General features: G+C 31.2%; 5 protein-coding genes across 16 annotated transcripts; 2 read left to right on the top strand and 3 right to left on the bottom strand.

Moving 5' to 3' along the window:
- Positions 1 to 735: 735 nt before the first annotated feature.
- Positions 736 to 3371, bottom strand: LOC124953503 (facilitated trehalose transporter Tret1-like). The gene is made up of 3 exons (XM_047505008.1): positions 3210 to 3371; positions 2978 to 3055; positions 736 to 2871 (listed from the first exon to the last, which is right to left on the bottom strand). Exons 2-3 carry the CDS (start codon positions 3027 to 3029, stop codon positions 1493 to 1495), a joined length of 1431 nt encoding a protein of 476 aa, XP_047360964.1. The 5' UTR covers positions 3030 to 3055; positions 3210 to 3371; the 3' UTR covers positions 736 to 1492.
- Positions 3372 to 4593: 1222 nt separating this feature from the next.
- LOC124953504 (tetraspanin-31-A) lies at positions 4594 to 9234 on the top strand. Of its 3 annotated transcripts, none has more exons than XR_007102244.1 (7): positions 4849 to 5403; positions 5956 to 6123; positions 6207 to 6305; positions 6387 to 6500; positions 6571 to 6702; positions 6902 to 7046; positions 7178 to 9234. XR_007102244.1 is itself a non-coding variant. In XM_047505009.1 (6 exons), exons 1-6 carry the CDS (start codon positions 5344 to 5346, stop codon positions 7274 to 7276), a joined length of 672 nt encoding a protein of 223 aa, XP_047360965.1. In that variant the 5' UTR covers positions 4594 to 5343; the 3' UTR covers positions 7277 to 9234. The 3 variants fall into 3 exon arrangements, 1 of the variants encoding a protein (XP_047360965.1); XR_007102243.1 differs by having other exon boundaries at positions 4860 to 5403; positions 6902 to 7029; XM_047505009.1 differs by lacking the exon at positions 6902 to 7046 and having other exon boundaries at positions 4594 to 5403.
- Positions 9235 to 9371: 137 nt separating this feature from the next.
- On the top strand, positions 9372 to 10902 carry LOC124953505 (barrier-to-autointegration factor B). Its single transcript, XM_047505010.1, has 3 exons — positions 9372 to 9861; positions 10157 to 10297; positions 10543 to 10902. The coding sequence occupies exons 2-3, from the start codon at positions 10172 to 10174 to the stop codon at positions 10687 to 10689; spliced, it is 273 nt and encodes a 90-aa protein (XP_047360966.1). The 5' UTR covers positions 9372 to 9861; positions 10157 to 10171; the 3' UTR covers positions 10690 to 10902.
- Positions 10903 to 11096: 194 nt separating this feature from the next.
- Positions 11097 to 16600, bottom strand: LOC124953502 (leucine-rich PPR motif-containing protein, mitochondrial-like). 6 transcript variants are annotated; one of them, XM_047505001.1, is made up of 16 exons: positions 16228 to 16598; positions 16001 to 16134; positions 15773 to 15892; positions 15371 to 15638; positions 14974 to 15205; positions 14673 to 14858; positions 14368 to 14581; positions 14059 to 14271; positions 13585 to 13796; positions 13366 to 13497; positions 13058 to 13171; positions 12730 to 12922; positions 12175 to 12382; positions 11762 to 11993; positions 11527 to 11689; positions 11098 to 11439 (listed from the first exon to the last, which is right to left on the bottom strand). In XM_047505001.1, the coding sequence occupies exons 1-16, from the start codon at positions 16353 to 16355 to the stop codon at positions 11291 to 11293; spliced, it is 2898 nt and encodes a 965-aa protein (XP_047360957.1). In that variant the 5' UTR covers positions 16356 to 16598; the 3' UTR covers positions 11098 to 11290. The 6 variants fall into 6 exon arrangements, with proteins under 6 accessions (XP_047360959.1, XP_047360957.1, XP_047360960.1 ...); XM_047505004.1 differs by having other exon boundaries at positions 16206 to 16344; XM_047505003.1 differs by lacking the exon at positions 13366 to 13497 and having other exon boundaries at positions 11097 to 11439.
- A 268-nt stretch (positions 16601 to 16868) lies between these two features.
- LOC124953515 (ras-related protein Rap-2a) lies at positions 16869 to 25386 on the bottom strand. Of its 5 annotated transcripts, none has more exons than XM_047505038.1 (4): positions 24799 to 25386; positions 19973 to 20083; positions 18819 to 19254; positions 16869 to 18671 (listed from the first exon to the last, which is right to left on the bottom strand). In XM_047505038.1, exons 2-4 carry the CDS (start codon positions 20065 to 20067, stop codon positions 18372 to 18374), a joined length of 831 nt encoding a protein of 276 aa, XP_047360994.1. In that variant the 5' UTR covers positions 20068 to 20083; positions 24799 to 25386; the 3' UTR covers positions 16869 to 18371. The 5 variants fall into 5 exon arrangements, with proteins under 5 accessions (XP_047360994.1, XP_047360996.1, XP_047360995.1 ...); XM_047505040.1 differs by lacking the exon at positions 24799 to 25386 and adding an exon at positions 24581 to 24601; XM_047505039.1 differs by lacking the exon at positions 24799 to 25386 and adding an exon at positions 21838 to 23028.
- Between the last annotated feature and the right edge of the window lie 1568 nt (positions 25387 to 26954).

The raw sequence follows: 26954 nt of genomic DNA, 5'->3' as shown, positions 1-26954 counted from the left end.
CGTTCCTGTCAAAATCACGATAGGATGGAGGAAGAAGATGAGGAAAGAATTCTACCAATTTTTTAGGTAAATATTAAAGTTTATTGTTAACGTTAAATTGCGAGCTTCTACATTGTAGAAATCTGTACGAAATAGATTTTCGCTAGTCTTACACCCTGCCTAAAAGGGACTTGTAGAGAGTCGTGCAATTGCGTGAACATTAACGTGGCACTATTAACTTTAAAGTGCCATCTACTATATAAGCTTAGACATGTTGTATTGAAATAGTAGATACAATAGGACACTTTGATCTTTCATATACTTGTTTTTTTTTTTTTTATATATGTATATATATATATATATATATATATATATATATATATTCGGACCAGTTATATTCTACGCCAAAGCATTGCTTAAAAATCGTTTTCGTTAATGTATCTTTCACCCTGCCTAAAAGGGAAAAAATAAGTTAGTCATGCTTTAGTGCTCAATCCATCTTGCATCAGGGCCATTGGCACGCGCATTTTTTGCGACATTCGCTCTCGTGCGTGCGATATTTTTTAATAACGCTTAATCGTAATCGTTATATAACGTTGGTCGTTCATTTTGAACCCTGCCTCAAAGGGATAAGAAGATGTTTCTAATCGTCGAACGTTCTCTCGATTTTTGCATATGAACCACCCGTCATTTACATTTTTTTTTCGCTGAGAACGTGCTACGATAAATAAATATACTTTACGATTAATATTAATCTATCAGTCTCACTCATTTCATTATTAAACCCTGCCTAAAAGGGACGAAGAGATGGTCATGCGCGTTTGCTCTATTATTGAGGGGGCCCAGCTAACGCATTTGAAGTATTCACTCACTTTCTCAGAAATCAATCGTCGATCAGTCATCTTCTCTGATCGACAAATCTTTTAGAAAGTCGTGATTACATTGGATTCACATTATTCACGATTGAGATTGCCTAAATACTCTTCGTAACAAGTTTATACTATTATTTTATTACACGTCTATTTTTTTATCGAGCAAGTCTTATTTCTCAATGAAACTATAGTACTCGTATAAACTTTCAGTTATCTTTGGCAATCTCATAACGTTTATCCAAGTCGCTCTTTCGAATGGAATATAAGGGCCCTTACTTAATAACTAAAAATAAATCTAATATGTTCCACTACTGATAAAACTTAACGCATTAAAGTATCGATCAATGTTTCGCACGTTTCTTTTTTTTCTCTGTAATAAAGAAGGAAAGCAATTCTTAAAATCGTAAATCAGAGATTCACAAATTTGAGTTCAAGTTTGGCCCATTGAAGAATTATTTTTTCAGGTTTGATTTTGCTAATACTTTTTTACGGCGCTTGCCTTATCAATTAAAACAGATTGCCAGTGACGATCTACTTTTTGAAAAATTATGTGCAAAAATTGTGTGTAAAGAAAAAATAGGATAAATGTTTGTCAAACCTTAAACCGGGCCCTCGCCTTTATCTGTCTTCTCCTATCAGACTTAAGCTATGGTGCTTATATAAATCTCCTCTTGTTTTTTCTTCTTAGCCTCCATTTTCTTCTTATTGCAATTAAGTTCCTCCTGTATTTCCAACAAAGATTTCCCTTTGGTTTCTGGGACGAGGAACAATATGAAGATTACTCCAATAAAACTGCTTATAGCGAACCATCCGAAAGCGCTGTAAACTCCAATGGCATCGGATATCACTTGATAAAGCTTCGATACGATGAAGGCCAAAAGAGAAGCCCAAAGGTTAACCAAAGAAACCGCTGTACCTTTTACATTCGTTGGAAATAGTTCGCCTAACATCATGTAAGGTAATGGATTCAATCCCAATGCGATTATCAACTCGTAGAAAATTATAGAAACGTGAAGGATCCATCCGTGTCCGGCCATGTCAAGATTTAAATAAAATTTCAAAAAATAGAAGCCACCAGTGATCGTGAGTGAGACACCACCGAGGAAAGTGGTAATTAAAAGCAAAGGTCTTCTGCCAATTTTATCGACGAGTGCAGCTGCACCTAATCCAGCGACTAACTGCAGTACACTCAAAATAATGACAGCTATCCCAGCAGAAAGGCCAGTGTCTGCTTCGTGAAGAATTTCTTGAGTATAGGACTCTATCGCAGCTATACCACTGAATTGGAGAATCAGTTGAAGGCCGAAACTTATTAGGACGGCTCGTCTATTTCCACGAGTATTGAAGAGTTCCCAAAAGTGAATCTTGTCCCTGAGATCTCGTATCACTGTTTTTTGTATCTGATCCATGTCCTCTTCCAACTCCTCCTTCGTCGATTTTGGTTTAAGCTGTTTCAGATTGTTCATAGCTTTTCTCTGTTTATTCTTCATTAATAAATGATAAGGTGATTCGGGCATCCAAACGAAGGATGCGAAAAATGCGATTGATATGAGAATACAGGCATAAGATAATATCTCGTACGATACAAATGGACCAATCGCATGTGCGTAAAGCTCACCAAAAGTTACCATCAGTTTTATAAAAGATCCCAGAGATCCTCTGATCTCTTTATCCGCAATCTCGCCGATATACATCGGACAGACGACGTATACTATACCTTGACCAATTCCACTGATGAAACGAGATACATATAAGACATAGGGATTCCAAGCAATAATGATCAAAATCCATCCGATGGCCAGAGGTACAGCAGCTATCAGAAGGCTATTTTTGCGGCCTAACCAATCTACTATAAAAGCGGCTATAATATTGCCAGGTATAGAACCCAACAAGTAGAAGGAAGCTATCCAGGAAGCATCGTCGGATGTGATTTGTACATGAGATTCCAGAGATTTCAATCTTGGTAACATTGGTGATGTCCAGCCAATGTGGGCGCCCGTGGATGCCAATGATAAGGTGGCTGTATCGAAAAGTAATTAATCGAAATGATTGATAACGATACCAAAAATAAGTTTCATCGTTTCTTTTTAACAATAACTTTAAACGATAGTAGTTGGATCATTTACCTGTAACCGCTGCCAAGTATTGGGACCATCTCTTAGTTCGCGATTTGTTCATCTCTGTTATTTCTTCCTTTTAGTCGACTGAAAGTAATAATTCGTGTTATATAAAGTTTTAAACAATAGGCTCCTTCGAAATAATGAAAGTCATTTAACGAAAGTGAAGTTTCTTTGGTACATTTTGATTTATTCGAAACTATTATCTTCCTATCGATAATGACAATAAAAAAATGCTTACAGAGATTGGAGATGAAACTTGCTGATGCCACTTAAAAAAAGGAAAAAGCTATTAGTCTCCTTTCTCTTTAGTACATTTCAGACGGAATAAAGAGCATTCCGAAGATTGTACATTTTATACAATATTTTATCAGTGAATTTCTTATCGGGAACACATTGTCCCCACTTGCGAATAAACTGAATATTTTTTAATGCACTATTCTACAATAAAATCAAAAGACATTTCAAAATTGTATAGATAAAATATAACGCTAATTCAAATAGACATTACGTAAACAATTTTGTTGTTATTTGAACAATTTTGAAGCGTAATCATTACTTACTATTAATTATATTTCCTGATAAGTTTCTCTCTCTCTCTCTCTCTCTCTCTCTCTCTCTCTCTCTCTCTCTCTCTCTCTCTCTCTCTCTCTCTCTCTCTCTTTCTCTTGTACGTAACAAAATATTATTATAATAACATACACTCCTTTATTTTTGATTGTAGCTGATCAAACGCGATACATTTCATTAAAAATTTTGTTATAACTGATACTGAAATTATAAAATAGGTATATATGAACAGTTGTTTCGTATATCAACTGTTTCAACAATTACGCTAATTTATTGTAATATATTCAATTAGTTTATTTAAAATTTTAACATCATGAAAGAAATGAAAATTTTGAATATTATCTGAGACAAACAAAAGCTATATAAGATTCAAATTCGAAAGACAAATGTCAGTGTGCTTAAGCCTTGCTGCAAATGTATAACTCAATATTGTCGTTAAATATAACATGAATTTACAAAGTTATTATGTACTTAGTATAATCTACTGTTTCAACCAATGCTTCATCCATTCCGATATAAAATGCTTATTTGATTTCAGTCTACAAAGATTATAAAAAATTTTAGTTAGATCAACTATAATTTTGTTGAATTAAACTTTTTTTTTTCGATTCTGATAAATTCCCCTCGTAAAATTCTTCGTTATCAAACTCCTCAACAAATCATTCTAAGTAAGACAACAATGTTATCAAAAGTGACATGGACTCAATGTGTTCAATGTCTTTAAATACTTTAAATTCCCTGTTCTTACGAGAGAAAGAAAGAGAGAGAAGAAAAAGAACATTTGCAGCTGCATCTTATCTGACAGTATATTATCATCATACTAAATCCTCTAAACAGAAGTTTCATGCAGATGCAAATTTCTAACGGAAATCAACGACGTAGTTAAGTGAAAAAGAAATCGAGAAGAGATGGCAATACTACGTAGATGCATTTTTGAATCAATATTTTCTGTAAAAATTTCCACGAAGAAGGAATAACAATATGACGTGGTTAGTATACGATGTACAAATATTGTTTCATATCTATATAGATTTACAATATTGTTACGCGCGACCACGCGATTGAATGAAAATGAACTTTAATAACAAAAAAAAAAGAAAAAAAGAAAAATTTATATACAATTAACAGTTTAACATATTCTCTTAAGAAAATATAGAAATATTTTAGAACGTCATAGCGAGTCATTCAGGACGAGTTCCTTTTGAAGACACACAACAACTCGTTATTGTTATGTATGTCAAATTCTTTGGGTGCCTAGAAACGACCTTCTAGTTCCGAGTTCACTCCAAACTCATATATCTAGGCCGACTCATGTAGTAACAATATGTAAACTTTCATAACATAATCTAGTATAGTATAGTAATCTCTTGCGATTATTACCGATCGTACAATTCTACTAAGGATTAATTAGATAGAAAGTTCAATTATAATGATATAATGCATTAGAATGTTGATTTGAAGAGAAGCGAAGAGCGTAGTCGTAAAAGTAGAGATTTTGTTTTTCGCGCGTCGTACGAGAGTCGCACGACGTCGAGATATCGATCGTCGTCGGCTAGAAGCGTCCTATGTTTCGGAGCAGTCGCACGCAGTCACAAGGTACCTGTCACAATTGGATAATCTCTTAACGAAGAAGGTCGAAGTATAGAAATAAAGAGAGAAAGATCAAGGGGAAAAGCTTCATCAGAGCTTTCTGCACACGAAAAACTATTGTTAAGTGAGAACATTTTGTAGAAATAAATTGAATTCTTCTTAAATTGCAACTTTGCAACTCTATTCGATCGCTCGGAAAAAGACCGAGTACAAAGATGTGCGGTGGTTTTACGTGCTCGAAAAATGCGCTGACAGCACTAAATATACTCTATATTGTAAGTATAATACCGTATACAATATTTTTAATATCGTTTACGAGAGAGAAAGATGCAATTTAATAGGTTAACAGATACGTTCAATATGATTTGACACGTTTCCCTTTAATAAATATCAATGATCGTATAAGTCATGTAGTGACACAATTTATGAAAAGTACATGTAAATGGAAAACTCTATCAATCTTTTCTTTTGAGATTTTTTACAGGTTCAAAAAGTGTAGCTTGATAACGATACTCTGATAAGGTAACTTTTGATGTCACTAATATATGTGTATATATATATATATATACATATACTATAAGGTGTATATATATATATATATATATACTATAAGGTCGTTTATTTGTGCAGATAATTTCCCATGCCAGCAATGGTTACTTATCAGAATTGTCAGAATGATTTTGCTTTTTAGGATAGTCCAATTATAAGAATAGATAGTATTCATGGAGAACGTTCGAGTTCTTCTTATATATTATATTGTCTCCTTTAACTTGTATAAATAACATCATTTTATATCATTGATGATTAAAATTAATATCCATTTTTAGGTCGTTGCATTTATTTTGATTGGCGTCGCAGTTTATGGAAGAGCATCAGCTTTAGTTACCAATCTTCCTATAATTGGTGGAATTTTAGCGTGCGGAGTGATACTTATTCTCATCTCCATTCTCGGGCTAATCGGTGCTGTAAAACATCATCAAGTTTTATTGTTCTTTGTATCCTTTTTTTAAGAGACATATATTATTGAAGACAAAGATTCATAGATAAATGAAAAATTTGCCTTAACCATGTATCATAGTACATGCTTATTTTGTTCCTTCTATTTTTGATTCAATTCAGCATTGCTTGCGCTTGTCTTGCAGTTAATGCTAAACAACAAGAACAACTTGCAGAACAAGTATTCCTTCATAACATTATATTTTCTAGTAACATTTCATTTATTATACATATATCTTACATACTTGCATATATTTTGAAGGGATGGAGACGAGTTGGAGATGATTTAAGAGCTAAAGTAGAAGAAACCTTCCATTGCTGTGGATTTAATGACACTGTTATTGAAAAAGATCCCTTGGCATGCCATGATAAAAATGTAAGTGTATCAGTGAACTGAGAAAAATTCTAATTTCATATAATACGTATATAATATTATTTTTCTATAGAGAACTTGCTGTCCTTTCTCTGACCGTGAATGCACTGACCGATGTCCACTATGTATGCAAAAATTGCAATCTACAATTGATTATGCCTTCAAACTTTGTGGTAGTATAGGATTATTTTTCAGTTTTACAGAGGTAAGACAATGGATATATTTTCCATCTTAAATTTTATATTAAACGAAGATATCAATGTAATGTTGTCGTTAAATATCATGTGAACTTTTGAAAAGTTTTGTACTGTCTCATATATCCTAATATAACACATATTTCTCGTAAATCACAGTATTATAATGAAAAGTTATTTTGCTAATGCTAACATATATACCCATTACAGTTCGTTGGTGTTTGGTTGACCGTGCGGTACAGGAACCAGAAAGATCCGCGAGCTAATCCTAGTGCTTTTCTCTAGTCTAACACCATCGCCATGTCCTCTATCTCCTCATACGACCCTCCTAATAGATGGTGGGTGGTATCATAATGTTGGTTGTGGCCTTTGTATCACATTATTTTTCGTTTCTTTCGTTATCCAAAAAAAATACCGTAAAATTATATTATATAAAACGATTTTCTCTGATGCATAATTAACAATTCAATAAATTTGATTTTTCAGGTGATCGCAGCTTTTGTAGCGAAGCATTACAAAAATCAGCTAGATCCGCAGCAGAAAGCTGCAAGAGCTGCATTTCCCCAACTAAATTATCTTTATTAATATGATTCACTTTTATTTTCTTCGTAGAAAAGTGATACTAGATCCACGAATATTGGATCTTGCTTTATATCCGTAATCAATAGAAAATACATGATTATCATCTAAGAGCCAGAGAACAAATTTTTATGTATCTGTTTAAGGATGAGATAAAAGTACCGTTTCTGATTTATAATGCTCGAAAGAATTCTACAATATTATAATATGAGAATGAACAATTTTACAAAATTATTACGTCTATAAAATATATATGTTGTAATAATTTACACAAAATGCTCAATACAAGCTTTAACACATTGTGTGGCTTAATGTTGGATATACTTGATTATAGGTACATTTTCATAAGCACCTTTTTGATGAGAATACTGTGCATTCCATTTTTGTTCTAGTATCATATTTCATATCTATTAAATGCACCCATATCTAGCTATTAGACATAAAACATCTCTTTATTATTATATCACAAGTATATTCGTAGAATTCTTCAATGAAAATTTCAGACTTTCACAATATTGTGTAATTATAATTTCATACTACTTAAATTTTCCTCTGCCATATTACCATTAAGTAAGTGAAATAGGTATCAGTATTTCTTTATTATTGTTTGTAAAAATATGATTTTCTTTCTAAGACTGAAAGAAACCAAATAATTTTCATATATAATTTGATATTTCCAATTAAATGATATTTTTTAATATTTATTTAATATACATTATATTGTGTTTTAAACATGTTGAAATTAAGAATTATATTTGAGTTTTCGTGAAAGAGAAGTTAACAAAATTATAAAAATTATAGTCTTCCTTTAAATCACATTTTATGAATTCTGCAAATTTTTATATATTATTTTTGCAATCGCTTACATTCATTCATTTTCTTCTGTATATAACATATGAAAATATTAAATGCTTCCTATGTTTTGTTTAACGTATATTCTAATAAATACGTTTATAATAGATATTTATTTAGTTGAATATAAATTAAATCAATTAAATCGAAATTGTAAAATATCAATGATCTTATTTACTATTACAAAGTTAATATAATTTATATCACATTAGTTTGTGTTTAATCCAATACCATAATAGATCTGCATAATTACAATAATATAAGAAAATCAAATAATTTCACGATGTGCATAATCGATTTTTTATAATAGTCGTAGTATTTTAACATTGCTTATAATAATATAGCTTTAAAATAATATAGATTGTATAAAAATAATTTAGATAAAATATGCAATTAATCGACGCATTTTGCTGTAACAGAATTTTCATGTTTTTTATTTGCAATGATCTATTAATATTTATTTAGAAGTAATTTAGTTTTATTTTCATTTATATTGTGTGAAATATACTATATATCATAATAGTATGTCTTACTTGAAATCAAGTTTTTAGCTAATCCTAAGTAATATTTGAAACATTTAAATATATAAGATATTAAAATTATATAATTACTTAGGTAGAAAAATTAGAAAGAATTATATTTAAGTAGTACATTTGCCTATGTTCATCCTAAGATTCAATGCTGATGGTTTTTTTTTTTTTTTTTTTTTTTTTTCTCTTTTTTAGTGAGTCCTTTTTTATTTTGTTATTATATTTTAAGTTATATACATTTTTCATACTTGTTAGAAAAATCTCATTTATCACGTTAAAGTATAATATCTTCAAATCAGATGGTTACCAGACCTCGAATCTTTTAATTTGATTGAAAAATAATGTTTGATAAAAAATTGTAATGTTACAATTATATCCAACAGCTACATTGCGGTCTATATAAATTATATTAGCATTGTAAACATAAAGTTCACATTTATACTTAATGAATATAGTATAATGCACATTCTTCAAAAATGTATTAACAACGATGTATAGGTATTGATATATCTGCGATGAATTAATAAGAATACAACATAAAATATCAAGTTGATAATTAATAAATCAGTGGAGGTGCTTGTATATTGTAGAGTTGTAATTTCTACACGAAAGAACCCGTTGAAATGATACATAATAATATAGAAGATTTCACATCACACATCAACGTTAATTTTGTTAAAGAATAATTGTTGAAATGTGTGCATAATGAATATAGTACTTAATGTTTCAAACGAATTAGTTAATGTTTAATCGTTAATTCATACATTTATAATTCCATTGAATAGTTTATTATTGGGTCTTTATGTTGTTCTTTGTTAAAATAAAATCCTATTCGTTATAACTGAATATGGAAAAAAATGTTTCTCAATTGATACAAGATAATAGTTTACTACATTTACTTTTATTCTTATTACCATTTGGGAATTGTGTTCCCAATTGTTGATTTCTTTCACGCTAGATGGCACCCGGAGCAATTCCCCACTTTTACAAAAGTGTGCAGGGGGATGGATGCTAATTTTTGAGTTTATAATCTTCTATAGTTTGTTGTTAGTACTCATTAGTTAACAAAAACGTTAATAAAATAGATAGTTGCATTTATTTTGCACATTAGTATTAAGTATTATACAAAAGCTGAATATATATAACGTATTGTAGCTTTATTTGAAAAAGAAGAAAAAAGAAAAACAAAATAAAGTAAAGAAAGGAGAGGTTAGTTATTTATACTTGCAAACGATTCATTCATCATATTTATCCAATGAGCATTATAATATTGTTTTTTACCTATTACATAAAATTCTATTTAACCTATAACACATCGTATTACATGGAATGTTACATATAAATTTACGTATAAATATATCTCCATTAAAGGAAATTTTTATAATTATTATCATTATTTTTACCATTGTCGTTGATAGTGCTCGACCTATTAAATTACTGGCCATGTTCTGATAATATGAAGTATAAAAAACATACATGTATAAATAATAATATTTAATTTTAGTATTCTAGGTTCAAAATGTCTAGTACATCCCAAAAACACAAAAATTTTGTAGCAGAGCCAATGGGCGAAAAACCAGTTACTGATTTAGCTGGAGTTGGTGAAGTTCTCGGAAGAAGACTGGAAGCTGCTGGTTTCGACAAAGTATGTTTCTATTTTGAAATAGTGTCTATCAAATTTTACTTCAAGATTTCATATATTTCATATATTTATATGATAAATTTATATCGCTCTGAACAAAATGTTTTGTATCAATTTTAATCTTTATAATGCTCATAATAAGAACTTTTACATTTTGTTTATATTATGACCAAGTGTTTTTTACGTATAAGAAGTATGATATATTAATCGTATATAGATATCAATGTTGAAAATATTATATTTTATAGGCATATGTAGTACTTGGACAATACTTAGTTTTGAAGAAGAACAAAGAACTGTTTCAAGAGTGGATGAAAGATGCTTGTTCAGCTAATGCAAAACAATCGAATGATTGTTATCAGTGTCTTACAGATTGGTGTGAAGAATTTTTGTAAAGTACTAATGATAATGAACTTTTGTAAAGTATTAATGTTATATGAAAAATATTTTAACATTGCAGAATATTTTATAACTTAATAGAAGTCTTTTCACATGTATTACGTTTTTAGGATTTTCGTAAAATTAACAAATTTTAAAACTACAATTATATATTTTCTGATTTAATTGTTGACACTCTTAAGAAATATATAGATATCTTTCTATGCTCATTTGTCTTGAAAGAAAGAGAGAGAAAGGGATCATAGAAATAATTTTTATTTCTAAAAATACGAAGTAAATAAAAACTTTAATAGTTAATGTACATTAATCTATTTCTAATCATTCAATAATTGGAAGTACTGCTTAATAATAAGAAATTAATAAAGATTATTGGAATATAATAAATAAGATTTAAGTAATATGAAAAAATACAGAATATATTTTTATTTCATATAAATAAAACATGGAACATGTTTATATACATAAAATAAATTACTAACATTAGACATATGTAAATATAAACACACACATACGTGTATACATACGTATATAATATGTTGTACGTGTGGATACGCGTCCGTATGCATTTACGCCTTTTTAATTCTTATATCCATTAAATCAATTTGAATTGAAAATAGACAGTAAATTTATGTTATTTTCTCTAAATAGCTTATTAAAATATGTAATTGAATTATCAGTCGGTGATACTTTCTCTTTCTGCATTCTTCTCCATAAATTTAATCCACTTTTGTAATCTCTTTTTGTAGCTAAATAATATTATAAATCATTAGATACATTATACCATTCTCAAAAGATTTTCATTAAACTGTAGTACATATAATCATAATACTGACCATAAATTGTGACAAGATTCTCGTATATAACAAATCTGTCTATATCAGGATAGTCAACTGACAAGTCAAGTAATTTCTCCAATATTTTGATATTCCTTTCTTCAAAAGAATTCTGTAAGCTTTCCTGTATAATTGTAAATTTATAATTGGATGTACAAAAAATCTGTGGAGAACAAACAAAAATCAGATATACAAACAAAATTATACATGGTATAAAATGAAATAAATTGTTTACTTTTATTATTCTTTTAGCTTCCTCTTCGTAATCATTCTTCAGAAAGCATAGTATTAACTCCATTAAAATATATTGCTCATTATAAGTTTTTGTAGCAACATTTATAAGATGTTGCAATAGTTTCATATCTTTTGTTAAGACTACTGATTCAATTAATTCTTTTAATGCGGGTATATGTTTATATTTTTCACTCAATGTTTCAGCAATTTCCAAAGCTTTAATTATATTACCCCTATTAAATGATAAAATAAAATATGGTTATATATATTATAGATTAATAAGAATTAGATAATAATCTTATTGAAAGTGATAATAGTTTAAATTAGATAATAGTTTTGTCAAATTCACAGAAGAAGAAAAATACTCAATTATACTTTATAAAAACAATTTTAAATAAAACACTAAATGCATACTGTTTAATATGAATTATGACAAGTGGATCTAAAAAATTCTGTGATAATTTCACATATTGTATATTTAGGAGTATGTCATAAAATCTTTTTACTATTCTATCATTGCCCATTAAAGCAGCTTCACCCAATAACGATTTAGTGTAATCGTCTACTATCTTGCTTCTGATTTTTATTACTTTTCCAGTATACTCAATTATTTCTGCTGCATCTAAAAAAGTAATCGAATGACATAAAAAATTTTCAATACATTAATTATCTTTAACTTTTGCATTCTAGTTTTAAGAGATCATTTTTTGTAAATATTGTTATTTTCTATTAAGTATGAAGCAAAGAGAAAAGAGAAAAATATTTACCATTTTTCTACAAGAGTACAAAATTTCAACTTTAGCAATAAACTTCAAAAAAATGATTGACCGTACTTTTTTAATTAATTTTAATGAAAAATCTTTACTCTTTTTTACCCAAATAATAGATATTCAATGTTAAACATCCTTACTTCTTACTACACATTGAATATATGAGATCTCCAATAGAAGTAAAAAAAATATAACTTACCATCTAAATAGCCTAATGATATTAAATTCTGTGCATAAGTTAAAGATAATTTGCAGGTAGCACAAATACGATATTGATTTATTAATTTTTTTAGAATTATTTTACTTTCCTCGTTCGTATATCGTTTTAACAACTGGTCTGTTACAAAGATATATATTTCGTGTGGAATAGAAGTACTCCAGCTGTTTGATCGCTATAACATATCAATTCAATCTTTGTATAATTTTATACACTCTATACCTTCTATCTAATAAAAAGTTTTATATCATAGATAGTAAATATGCTACGATAGTTAATGATCATTTGATAATAATATTATATACAATACCAAGAAGAGTTTGAATAGCATTATAGGGTCACAAGAAGTAAAAGAATGCAATTTTTTTGACATCGAATTTTTCGTTTGTGATTGTTCATTTTCCATTTGTGTTATACTTGTCATCTATTTTCAAGATACATAGTATTATTACATATATTATAATCTAGATAGATATAAAAGACTTGCAAGACAAAGTATACATAAAATAATATTGATAAGTAACGATAATTTAACCTATATTATAACTAAATATAAAACGATATTTCTTAAATGGCAGTTTTGTCAATTTCATTGAAATTGAGCAAATTAATTTTTACCGAAGAATCCTTATTTATACTTTTTAATAGTTCCATTTCCTCCTTCGTTAAATTTTTATTTTGATAATCAAGTAAAACATGGTAAAAATCATTGGAAAATTGTAATTTGTTTTTCGATAAATATTGCAATATCTATAGATTGAAGCAAAATAATAAAAATAATTTTTTAAATTAATAAATATAAATTAAAATTAAATGTGCATATCTGTGAAGTTATACCTTTGAAATGCATGTAGGATTTTTATGTAAGAAATCCATAATATCATATATTTTATCAGTCATAGAAACTTTCTCTTTCTGTCCAGTGTTTGTTTCTACATACAAATGCCTTACAATTTCCAAATAGGAATCAATATCATATGTGTTAAATAATGCTTGCCTGAGTAAATTTCCCAATATGAAATCATTATAATAAGTTGGATATTTTAAAACTGTAAAAATAAATATATTAACGATTATACAACATCTAGCGCATGTATATACATAATATCTAAGCGCCGCATTTTCTAAAATAATGTTTTAATAATTTTAATATCAATTTGAGAAAAGGGAATCAATCAAAATAGAATATTTTTTAAGGGAACAAAATACTTCCTTCATAACTTACTCACTTTTATTACGATCTTTTGTTTTTTTTTTTTACTACTCTTTTTTTTATTTAATATTATTACACATTTTCCAAATGTTACTTACCATACATGTAAGAAGATCTTGTTTTGTTATTCTGTAACAAATAATAAACTGTAGCATTTCTTACTGTTTCCTCTGATATGCCGTATTCCTTTAATAAAGAACTAGAAGAGGAATCAACGCCTAATAAATTAGGTATAATAAAATTTGCAATTGTATTTATACAAGGTTCAACGTTATATACACTGATCATATCCTTAATGTATTTCAGAAGACCTAATAAAAAAATTCAATATTGAATTTATTGTAATATTAGGAAAAAATATAGAGTAAATAAAAATAAAGTAAAAGGATAAAAAGATTATACCGTGCCTTTAATATCATGATTATTTTGAGCTTTAACTAAAAATGGCCAAAAATAATGCGGCCTAAGTTTATGACCATTGTTTTTCCATTCTTTCAATAATCTTAAAGTTAGAAGGTCATTATCATGTTTAAAAGAAATATAAATTGCTTCTGTAAATATTTTGGTATTACCAAATTTCATGTAAAAATGTGAACATATATCTATAATTTTTTCAGGGATCTAAGATAAAAATAAAATATACAGTTTTTATTAAGCTTGTAAATATTAAATATAATATTGTAATATACTTGCTTCTTTCTCTCTTACATACCACGTTACTGCATATAAATTTATTTATGAAGAAAGTTTCATATTCATTCCTGCAAAAATTATTTTTTATATAAGGGTACATATAAAAAAGTATTTTTATAGCTATATCTTCTTGTTTTATATCAATGATCTTTCCGAAAAAATGTATTCCTTCGGTATGGTATGGTTTTTTCAGTATCCAGAGCATCTGTAAACATTTCATATTATTCAATAGCCAGTATATGTATATATATATATATATATTTATATATATATATGTATATAGGAAACTGATGATATCAATAAATAGATTTGTATCTTACCTCATCTATATGATCTACATTTCTATTAACTATCAATGTATATATCACATCTAATATATTTTCATTTGTAAAATTTACATTTTTCTTTTGACATTTAGATAGTATTTCTCGTATCCTTACGATGTCATTGAATTTTGCAAAAGCACACATAAGTGCAGTATAAGTCTCATTTGAAGGCAGTAGATTAATCTTTCGTATGACATCAAGAACATTTATTGCACTATTTAGATCGCTTAAAGGAAAAAATTTGTTAATTTAAATACCATATCACACATACATTATAAAATCTAATTAGCAATTACTTTCACAATGGCAGTGATAAGATAATATTGAGAAAACAAAGATGTTCTATTAAAACATACATTTTAATCTTTAAAACAAAAAGAAGTAAAATTACCCAATTTGAGAGTATCCTATTATTAATAAATTAAAGATATTTATATCTAAAGGTAACTTTTCATTCTTCAGACATTGACATACAATTATCGCTTTTGTTATATTTCCATGTTTACAAAAGTACTCTAAAAATTTCATGTATGTAACTTTATTTGGTTGAATAAATCGTTTCTTCATATCAGATAAAATATTCAATGGGGAAAATGTATAATTATTTTCAATATAAACTTGTAATAGCGCATTATAAAGAGTTATATCCATTGGGACATCTAAAATAACGTATACATAAAGATAAATTTCAATAAATATAGTATTATTTAAATTTGTGCTAAATTATCTAAATTTGTTAAAAGAATTTTACTTAAAATTGCACTTAAAGCGAAAGAAGAAGAAAAGATCTTACTATAAATATTGCATAACTTCCACAAGGTATTTGCAAACTTTATCCTTTGCTCTTGTGTACATTGTATCAAGATATTACAACAACGAAGAGTTAAAAGAGCCTGTGAAGATTCAAGTTTTCCTTAAATCAAATATCATATATCAATCATTGATTAATATTTATATATTTGAGTAGTCACTTTTAATTCAATCTCTTCAAGTTGTTAATACAATCCTGCTGATTTCTTACCTTCTATTTGAATACAATTTATGATATCTTCTATCAAGTGTTTATCTATTAAACCTTCATGTTGGTATTTGTTATCTATCTTTTTCATTATATTATCAATGTCCGATAATTTTGTTTGTTGATTTGCTAAATTTCTATTTTAAAGGGATAGAAACATCAGTATGTGAATATATATTAACAAATACAATACTGAAAAGTTATTTACCATAGTAATAAAGTCAACTAACCTTTCTTGTAAGGTTAATTCTTCATCTTTCAAATATAAAAAATTTTTATAACTGTTATTGATTTGAATACGTTTAGAAATATTTCTAAGACATCTAAAATACTTAGTGGAATTGAAAAATAATGCCATGATATTTGTAAAGAAAATCCGGTAAAAGTGAATAATTTATATCAATTCAAATCATTTTCAGAAAAAGAATGGAGTATACTATCGTAATTACAAAATCTTTACTTCCGCTTCCTCAACACGCTACTACTGTTATTACCGACGTTTTTCTTTTTGCTGCATTTTCATTGATATATTATCAAATTTGTTAACTATACAATCAATAGAAATAAATTTGTGAAATATATTATTGTAATATATTATCAGAATTACTTTATATGCATGTAATTATCAATGAAATGTGAACGACCAATCAAATTGTAGGCGCCAAAGTAGTCGTGATTTGAACGAAAAAACAATTGTCTCTATCGTATAATATTCTTAAAAATTCAAATAAAAAGTATATTTTAATAATAATGCGTAGCTTTTTACTATTACACAAAATTAAAAGGAACGAGAAGGAAATTGTTAGAGGAATGAATTGTTTTTTTTTTTCTACTTACATATTACGGAATAATTTTATAAAGTAGTTGTAGATATTTATTTAAAGGTAACAAGATGGTACATCCCCTTTTGGAAAATGATTTTATTTACATGTTTCTTTGCTATTTTTAGCGATACAATGTTTTCTACATTTCAAATTTAATATAACTCTCAGGTCAAGCGTTAATGCTTTCTAAAAAGTATGTATCATTAACGTAACGAAAGAGAAAGAATTTGTGATAAGATTTGATCTATCATATTTTTTGTAAATGAAACGAAACTATTTGAACATATTACATCGACTATTATACACGTATCCATTAAAGGGTTTACTCTACACAAGGAGAGAATATTTTTATTACACAATTTTGGCATTAAAATTTTAGAAACGTATTACATCGCCGGATGACTCTCTTTCTCTCTCTCTCTCTCTCTCTCTCTCTCTCAGCATTAACGCATAATCGCTAGTAGATACTATTCTCATTCAATAAGATTACTGCTTATGTACAATTTAATAGGAACGTCACACAAAAGTTTAAATTTAATTGTAAGTTTAATTGTTGTCGAACATACATACGTTAAATGTTTGCACACATTTTACCTACATACGTATAAGCAAGTATGAAAACAATTGGTGAAGAAAAAAGTACTGGGCAGTGTGAAGTCACCCTGAAATTGGTAGTAAGATACATTCAGAGGCATACGAGACTATAATCACGTAATTCATAATTGTTCTATTTATTTAAGCTTCATATACATGGATTAATATTTCCTCTCTACATCGTCTCTAAGAGAATTCGTTTAGAAAATATTGACATGAAAATGAATATATTCACGATCTTTATTTTTAAGGCGACCATGCGAAACAACGTATACTATTTCCCGCAACGAGTAGCTTTAAATGTAATTATTCCGTATCTATTTCGGATTTGTTACAGATATAGATATATGTATTTTATATTTACACCATCTGTTAATATATATACTATGTATAGATCGAAAGGTGCTACGTTATACGGTTCATCCTGCATACGTGGTAGATATATATATATATATATATATATATATATATATATATATTGATTTATTTATATATCCTATCGTGTAAGTTGGTCAATAAGTTTCATTATCGATAAATAAATTGTATTAAATATGTGAAAGTTCATAATTTGATTAAACGATACTGGATCGATCAATGATTCCTCTATAAAATAAGGAAATAAAAAAGGACTTTTAAAGCGATCGATATAGATCAATTTTTGTCGAGGAGTTAGAATAGGTGACAGTTATCGAGATAGGATTATGTCTTGAAATAATATATCGTACGATTTTGCCACAAGGAGTAGCAATTTCTGCATAAATCAGTTATATAGCTTACGTAGATCCTTTCGCGATCCTTTAAAAATCCTTTCCCGATATAGATCCCGCCGTTTAAAAGCTTAATCCTACGATCGATTATGTTGGCGAAAGACGAACTTGTATGTATCTATGTGATTGAAAGATTCAAAAAAAAAGATCATTGTAGAATCTTATGTATCGAAGGAACATCAGGAACTCTTACGATAAAATACAAGAATTTCTCTTTGATTCAGCGCGCTCGCGTATTTGTTGCAGGTGTTGCAGCTGCGCCGGCGATGGTACGTGCGCGCTGCTACTACGAGAATTCAAATGCGGAGGCGGTGGCAAGGATTGACGTCGTCGTCTCCGTAAAGCAGGACTCAGGTTGTATTTTAATTTAGCCTGTAATAATAATTCTTTAAAAACTTGAGAGATATTCAAATTATCTTTCGCAGATACTTGGACGAAACCGTTTTCCCACTTGGCGGTGACTAATACTCTGGTGCTCTCGCTATCTACCTGTAAAAACGCACACATCATAGCTCATATTATTCATTTTTCTTTCGTACTCCTTAGTTATTAGAGCTAGATAGATAGATGGATATAAAGATAGATAGATAGAGAGAGAAAGAGAGAGAGAGAGAGAGAGGAAGGAGATAGATTTACCTCTTGCTCCTTCTCAACGAGATCCAATTTGTTACCTACAACAACGATAGGTACAACTCCTTTCGTATTCAATATCAATGTCCTCAAAGTTTTCACTTCGTGAAAGGTATTGACATCATTTACATCGTAGACTAAGACAAACGCGTCGGCAGATTTGATAGAAAGATCTCTCATTGCTGGAAATTCGTACGATCCAGACGTGTCCAAGATGTCAAGAGTGAGGTGAATACCGGAAACGTTAAAGTCCCCGTGATGCATTTCCTCAACCGTGCGCTTGTATTTTGGTGTGAAGGTACCATAAAGGAATTGATTGATTATTGCCGATTTCCCGACCTTTGCAGCACCCATCACAACGATTTTGTGTCTTACAGAACTTTCGACCGATTTGCCTCCATCACCACCACCGCCGCTGTCCGATTCCGATAGTCTTTCACTTCTAGAATTATAGAGCGATTATGGTAATATAACTTTGATCTAATTCAATTTTCTTTTTTTTTCGTTTATTACTTTGCAATCGTAAATGCAAAAGTCACGTTTGATCGTACAATATAATACCTTTAAAAGAATCGTAATAACGAACGCTAAAGATTCCTACAAAGTGCGCTCTATTGAATGAGCGCATTGTACAGAAGCGTCCTGATTTCTCCGACGAAACCAGAATAGTGTGGTTCGCCTTCAAATAAGGAGAAACATAGATCGAAAAGACTAAAGAGGAAGAGAGAGAGAGAGAGAGAGAGAGAGAGAGAGAGAGAGAGAGAGAGAGAAGCTTGGTCCAAGGCTTTCATATGCACCAGATAACAGCTGTCTCACCGACTTCGTCTTCGTAATCATCTATGCTTATTACGAGGAAGATACAGACATGATTATTACCGACGGCACAAAGGAGAAAGATCCGAAGAAAGTGGAATTTGGTCCCTCTTCTCGCTAAGACTCCTCGCGAAATTAAAGCTTTCTTCTTTTTATCTCGAAATTTGTGAAAAAAAGAAGAGAAGAAAAAAATAGCGGCCGAAGAAGATAGCGTTAAATGAAAAAAAAGAAAAAATGAGAATTTCATAGATGAAAAAGAAAAAGGATCAGGATAAATAGGCGTATCGATACGTGTCGATAGATATACGAAGTATAAACGAACGTATAAATCTAAAGATTATACTCACCTAATGTTCTTCGTCGTTCCATCTTCCTGTCCTTCCTTCAACGATGATGGCTGTAGACTGAATCGACGTCGAAAATGATGACGACCCTTCATCATTTGTGCCGAAAATTTCCTACCGTAAAAAAGTATAAGAAAAGATACATCAAACGCACGTAGAGTTTTTTTTTTCTTTTTTACGAGTTCGTTAACCACAATTCGTTTCTGGAAAATTTCTCAAAGAACTGGGGCAAACTACGAGAATGAAGAAGGTAAATAGACGTCCACCTTTAAGACGACTCTTTTTCTCTCTTGGCTAATGATATTTCCTTAAGACGCGCGAGAATAAAAGACGACGAAGAGAAAAATAAAGTTAACGCGAATTAAAATTTTTTTTGTATCAACGGACGTTTGATTATTTGCTTTTTTTTCTTTTTTTTTCTTTTTCTTTTTTATAAATTCAATCGACAGCCATGGATTTAAAAAGGAAAGAAATTTCGATTGAAAACTAAAAAGTTTTCAAAGAATTTTTGCTCACTCTCTCTTTTTCGTTTTGTCGCTTCTTCGATAATATGTATGCATCGACGCACGAACTTGACTCGCCTGCAGAAAACGCTTTTCCTCGTGCGATCGATACCAAAGAGTAACGCAATTTCCATCGAGATAACAGGCGTACAAGAACACAAGGACCAGTACACGAGATTAATCACGCTCGATAAGGACAACGCGATCGATGAAAGCTTCCGATAAATGCTATGCGACCGATTGCAAGTATCCCTTTCATTCTCTTCTATTTCGTTTGAAACGTTACGTTAATGTATCAAATGTTTCAAATTTTTTCAAAATTTTCCAATGCCGATCAAAGTTTTAACAATTTTAATGTATCAAAGGATACATTCGAACGACTTCAAGGCACGTACGTTTATTTACATTTTTATTCCTCTGACGCACGTCTATTATAATCGATTAGTTCGACGTTAATTAAATCGAATAACAACAGAGTTGGCGGTGAAACGAATGGTAAACGTTTCGGACATTAAAAAGTCAGTCGAGCGATTCTCTGCGAGAGGACGATGTCGTCGTTCCATTGAAAAATCTATTTGACGTTCAAATTCGATCGAATTGATCTACATCTACATAGATAAACACTTTTTTAATAAAAGAAGTTTCTTTGAAAGTACTCGAGTCATCGCTTTCTACGATCCTCCGACTCGACTACTCGAAGGATCTCTTTGAAAGGAAATGAAGAGGAAAAGAGAGAGAGAGAGAGAGAGAGAGAGAAAGAGATATTGGGCGCCGCAGCCGGCAGGACGTCGCGACGCCACGGCTACCTTAGGAAAAGAAAGATCGACCAATGCATGCGGAAGGAAAAGAAAGAAACGCGGGAAATATACCCCCCACGTTGTTTGCTCGTTTTCACCATTGGCGGTGCCCTTGTTGCTATCACGTCGTCGCCGTCGGTCTTTTTTTACCCATGTAAACCAAATTGAAAGACGAAAGTATTGTACGTAGAAAAGCCGACAGAACGGAGCCGACGGTCGCTACAGACAAGTCTTCCAACTTCCAAGCGACTTGCTTGGTCTCCGGTCGTTGCTCCACTTAACGTGTACGCGTCTTTACACTTATTCGAACACGCGCTCGATGATTGCCGTTCGATACGTGACACCTTCAAGCTTTTACCTACCTACCTACCTACAAGCGAATAAAGCATTTAGCAATTTAGCATTTAGAATTCTCAAAAATTAAGGACCACAAATCATTATCTTTATTTCTTTGCAATCGGGAGCAACGACTTGCAAGATTCTTTACTCACGGTCTATCGCACGTGATTTATCTCGCGCCTCGTTAAACAGATTCAAGCAGCGAAAAATATATTCTGGCATCCCTTACCAGGGCAAATCGATTTAACGTCAAAGAGGATATTACGTTAAACCAGGAAGACTTTATAAAACGGAGACGAAAACTTCCACACATGCCTTTAAAAACACAACTACGAGATACGAAACGACACAAGGAGCAAATTTAAATAAGAAACTTTCACGTGGCGGACGTGCCTCAACATAAATGTAAAGGAACTTTACAAAAAAAAAATGTAAAGGTTCGAGAGACAAAAGATAAGAAGAAAGGAGGTAAGAAAGAGAGGGAGAGGGAGGGAGAGAGAGGGAGAGAGAGAGAAAGAGGGGAGAAAATATAGACGCTTGATAAAGAACACTTAGCTTTTCTCTTCTACGCTAATAAACATCCGAGAAAAGCTCGAAGATGTAATATCGTGCGGCGAAAGAAGAGTTTGTTTAAATTCTGCTGAAACATTGGCAGACTCGACATTTGGATTTATTCCAACCACCCAAATTTGCAATGCTATGCATCGATGTATTCGCACGGACCGCTCAACGACCGCAGAGTTGGCCAAGATAATACGGGTCAACTATTCTACAGCGATCGTCTATGACATTAGTAGTAGTAGGAGGTTCCTTAGAAGAGTAAACTTTATAGAGCGACGGATAAGGTCGTTGTTCGAATTTTCTTTACGAGAAAGAAGAAGAGACTCGAGTTGGCTCGAAGAAGACACGATTCTTTCGCATGGAATAATCGAACGTGTACGTCTCGAATGGTTTAGTTTCGAAAGACGTGTAGAAAATTTTCAAACTTTCAAACTTTCTTCCAGAAACTCTTGTCCTTTCGAATAAACTATTTTCCCTACTTTTAATATTCTTTTGTCGTACCGAATCATTATTATATTTGTCCGTACGTAGGTATATGTATATATTTGCTGCGTTGGCAAAACGTAAGCGTTACCGAGATGGGGTAATGTCCGTTGGCGTAAACACATTGCGAGCAAGAGACTATATCATCGAAAGAGGTGAATGGAATGAGAGAAATCGGCCGATCACCCCCTATCCGCCTTCTATGGATTTGGGTTAAAACCGCGGTGCTATAAACGCTCACCGATGCACCGTCGCTACTACAATAACGCATGATAAATATTTTGCTGTAGTTACGCAAACGCATAAATTTTAGATATTATTAATGATACGACAAGCGAATGCTTCTTTATTTGGAAAAGAGCATCGATGTCTCTATGATATTACGTGCACAATGTAAAGTAAATTTTTACCAACCTCTATAAGAAAAACGTACTGATTTTATTAAAATTCTCCCAATGATAAATTACTTCTTTTACGGTAATTCTTTTTACTTTCGATTCTAAAAATTTCAATTTGATTTATCTTTCCTTTCGTATCGAATGCAACAAACAAATTGAGTAGAAAAGATTTCTTTCTTTTCATCTCGTCGTTCCCAGCATTCGTCATATGTGTGTGTGTGTGTGTCTGTGTGTGTGTGTGTGTCTGTGCATGTGTATACATATCCGAAAAAGCATAAATCTCAAGGCCTATTTTCCATAATCCATTTTTCGTTGGACATTGAACCACCGATTCGTCGTCTCCTTTCGTATTCGTTTGGATTGGCGAATACGATATGCGATGCGACGTGCCGCCATGGGATTTCAATTCCCACGCTTATTTTCCAACTTCTTGCCTTATCGTCTGACTCGAAAGAGCCACACGTCCTGACTTTTGACGATGATTTATGCGAATGATAATTCCTGAACCGGAAATGTAAGCAGAAGCACGATGCAAAAATCGTACAGGAGGAATCTTAATGTCGCGAAAAAGAGAGAGGCAATTGATGGTGCAGTGATGTTTCTTAACTTTTTAATTTTAATAAATATCGAGCGATTACCTTTGATACTCGTTTCTTACAGTTAACATATCCAGTGTTCTAATATCAGAAGATTAGTGAACGGAATTCATTATTCTGATTTTGTACTATCCCTTCTTATTATGCAAACAGAGATAAGCAAAGTTCGTAGATAAACACGTCCGGTAATAGTAAAGTTTCCGTACCAATTAAAAATTCCACATTCGTCCAGGTTCGTTAATGCGAAATGTTAAAACATGGTAAACGTTAGCATAGTTATAATGTAGAATTTAGAATGTCTTTACTTTTCATCCATTTCGTTTGGTTTTGCTTTTAGTATCCTTCTCCTCCTCTTTACATCCTCTTTGTACCCTCTTTACACCCACTTTCCACCCTCTCTCTCTCTCTCTCTCTCTCTCTCTCTCTCTCTCTCTCTCTCTATCTATCTATCTATTTCTATCTCTGTTTCTTCGGCACTAACGTTGAAAGTTATGTAGGTTACACGTCGTTACGTGAAATAACTTTCTGGATGGTAGGTACTAGACGAGTCTACGGCAAGTAGAAAACCAGCTACCTTCACAACTTTGCCATTCTATACTTCATAAAGCCATACTAAAGCGCGAATATAACGGTTTAACCGCGCAACTTCAACATGTGCTTGGAGAAAACGAAAACTCATTTCTAGTTAATGTTAGTTTACCATTTCAACTTGTTAGGTATAGTTGACAAAATGTTCTTCATATGTAATATTGAATTTTAGGAACTTGTTTTATCAATTATGAAAATTGAAAATATTGAAATAAGAAAAAAAAAAAGTAATACTCGATATACGCGCGAGTAATTTGATAATGTTTGTTTATAGAAATAATTAGATTGTCGCGATTGAATTGCGTTAGCCAAAACTCTTGTTACCTCGTATCGTTTCTTTACGCACCAAATATTACATTTTCTGTTACATTCCACGCATTTACTTGCAATAACGTAGGAGTTAAGTATACGTATCTAGAAAAAACATGTATTTACATACATATATTTATATAAACACGTATATACATGTTGATATGTTTACAATAGGTAATTAATAATTCGATTATAGGTATTAGATAGATAGAATCAATCAACTACTCATTCAACATTGTTTTTATTACTTGCCTCTAGATGGTCAAGGACCGGTAGCGGTTCCTGGTTAACAGGTGTAAACTGAGATTCGGCCGAAGCGCGGGAAGCGTCAAGATAGTATACTTGACAGTTTTCGTGACGTGGTACACCGGTTTCTTTCTCTTATTTTCTTTCCCTCTGTCTATCTGTCTGTCTGTCTGTCTCTCTATCTCTCTCTCTCTCTCTCTCTCTCTCTCTCTCTATCTCTCTCTGTCTATCTATCTATCTATCTGTCTGTCTGTCTGTTTCTCTTTCGTTTTCTTGTCAAATTCGTGAGAAAAAGCTAATCAATGTTTTCAATGTTAAAAATTTGAAAGATGTCGAAAGAAACTGATTAATATAAGATATTTGTATCTCAAAGATATCGCTCGTTATTCACGTCGCGAATCTCCTTGCACGTTCCTCACTCGGCGAACAAACTCAGTGGAACGAACACAGCAATGCGGTCGAGCTAGCTCTGTCCGGTACTTCGGTACCGTACCGCCGCTGCCGGGTGCTGTCTTCGATGCTTTCCTACGGCGTCTGCGCTCTCGTAACCTTCCAACCTTCCAACCTTCCACCTGTCCATCTACATCCATCCCCCGCTAGGATCCTCGACGTGTTTCAGACCAGAGCGACGCTATCTCTTTCCACCCTCTTCCTATCACACACAAGCACGAATACTCATGCTCGATTCGCTAGGAAGCACCTGTCAAACTATCTCAGGTCAATCTATCTTATACCTAAGTATACATATTCTTTGAGCTCATCTTTTAAACATTTTTATTCGTCTCGAAGAAAGAATTTTATAGTTGCTGAGATTTTTTTTTACTTGAATGAAAAATATCAACATCTTTTGAAACATTTTAATCAAAGGATAGTAGGATCGGTTCGAAAGAAGTATAGACATAACAACATTATATATCGTTTTAAATCGTTACTCCGAAAGAAATGTGCCGTTGGATAGATATGCGAGAGATAGATCGGTGATGTAAGAGACAATGTACTGTAATAAAATATCTCGAAGAGATATATTTATGATAAACGTTTGTACGATTATGCCGGTATTATGTCATATGTAAAGATCGAGACATAGTACATTTACATTTGTTTACGAATATCGTAAGAAATTTTCAAAATTTATTTTTAATGTAATAATACGGCGTTAGAAGATTTTTCAATCTCGAAAGACGTAATAAAGCGAGACGACGATAGTAGATTAAGAAAATGGAAATTTACTCTTTCATTCAATTTTAGTTGGATTCTCTCTCTCGAGACTCTTTTTCTTTTAATCCTTATCCGGTGAAGAAGCGCGAGCGAAGAGAGATTACCTACGTTAATCCGAATCAATGTAAAGCATTTACAGCTGCATGGCTATAAGCATTTTATTAAAACCGGAGTTTTAATACGAATTGCAAAATTACAATGCGAGGAAAAAGAAAGAATTACGTGCGTATTCATAATATACGTAGCACATATTTTCGCTATTGGTTCGAAATGGAGATTGAATAATTCATCTCTTCGATTCTCATGGACTTCGATTCCATTCTTACGGTATCTGCCCACTCGGCACGTCTGATAAAAATAACTCTCTCTCTCTCTCTCTTGATATTTAAATGTGCAATAAAAATAATAGGGAAAAGTTGAAGGAGAATTGATTATGCAATTTATATTATTATGTATCTGTATTAACAGTAATAATACAACGTTAATACAAAGATCCCTGATATCGCAAGGCATGCTTTGTGCAAAAGTAATAATAGTAATACTTCATTGTTATACGAATCTACAATTAATATATATGTTGAAAAATGAATTATATCTATACACCTATACGTATCTCTCTCTCTCTCTCTCTCTCTCTCTCTCTCTCTCTCTCTCTCTCTCTCTCTCTCTCTCTCTCTCTCTCTCTCTCTCTCTCTCCCACACACACACTCACTATAATTCTTCATTAACAATAAGTATGTAGAATATACACACAGTTAATAGAAATATTATCTATGTCAATATCACTTTTCGCTTACATCTTAAAGTATTTGGCATAATTTTCTTTTTGTTTCTTTATAACAATTCAATAACAAGTGCAAATAATATTTTATACATTTGATACTTATATGTTGATCTATATATACAGATATATTCCGGGTAACTTATAGTTTATATTTCTTTCA

Source organism: Vespa velutina, chromosome 12, assembly GCF_912470025.1.
Source record: "Vespa velutina chromosome 12, iVesVel2.1, whole genome shotgun sequence".
NCBI lineage: Eukaryota > Metazoa > Arthropoda > Insecta > Hymenoptera > Vespidae > Vespa > Vespa velutina.
The sequence above is the reverse complement of the archived record's forward strand: the minus strand, read 5'-3'. Positions and strand labels throughout refer to the sequence as shown.

Excerpts from the sequence above, each read along its gene's own strand:
- LOC124953504 (XM_047505009.1), top strand. The coding sequence starts at position 5,344 with ATGTGCGGTGGTTTTACGTGCTCGAAAAATGCGCTGACAGCACTAAAT. Across the intron at positions 5,404-5,955 it reads CACTAAATATACTCTATATT|GTCGTTGCATTTATTTTGAT; the intron begins GTAAGTATAATA and ends ATCCATTTTTAG. Across the intron at positions 6,124-6,206 it reads ATCAAGTTTTATTGTTCTTT|TACATGCTTATTTTGTTCCT; the intron begins GTATCCTTTTTT and ends CATGTATCATAG.
- LOC124953502 (XM_047505001.1), bottom strand. The coding sequence starts at position 16,355 with ATGGCATTATTTTTCAATTCCACTAAGTATTTTAGATGTCTTAGAAAT. Across the intron at positions 14,272-14,367 it reads AAATAATCATGATATTAAAG|GTCTTCTGAAATACATTAAG; the intron begins GCACGGTATAAT and ends TTTTTTTATTAG. Across the intron at positions 11,440-11,526 it reads GAATCTTGTCACAATTTATG|CTACAAAAAGAGATTACAAA; the intron begins GTCAGTATTATG and ends AATATTATTTAG.
- LOC124953515 (XM_047505037.1), bottom strand. The coding sequence starts at position 20,529 with ATGCATACATATTATCGAAGAAGCGACAAAACGAAAAAGAGAGA. Across the intron at positions 20,084-20,485 it reads GACAAAACGAAAAAGAGAGA|GAAATTTTCGGCACAAATGA; the intron begins GTGAGCAAAAAT and ends TTTTTACGGTAG. Across the intron at positions 18,672-18,818 it reads TCGTTGAGAAGGAGCAAGAG|GTAGATAGCGAGAGCACCAG; the intron begins GTAAATCTATCT and ends GCGTTTTTACAG.
- LOC124953505 (XM_047505010.1), top strand. The coding sequence starts at position 10,172 with ATGTCTAGTACATCCCAAAAACACAAAAATTTTGTAGCAGAGCCAATG. Across the intron at positions 10,298-10,542 it reads AAGCTGCTGGTTTCGACAAA|GCATATGTAGTACTTGGACA; the intron begins GTATGTTTCTAT and ends TATATTTTATAG.
- LOC124953503 (XM_047505008.1), bottom strand. The coding sequence starts at position 3,029 with ATGAACAAATCGCGAACTAAGAGATGGTCCCAATACTTGGCAGCGGTT. Across the intron at positions 2,872-2,977 it reads ATACTTGGCAGCGGTTACAG|CCACCTTATCATTGGCATCC; the intron begins GTAAATGATCCA and ends TTTTCGATACAG.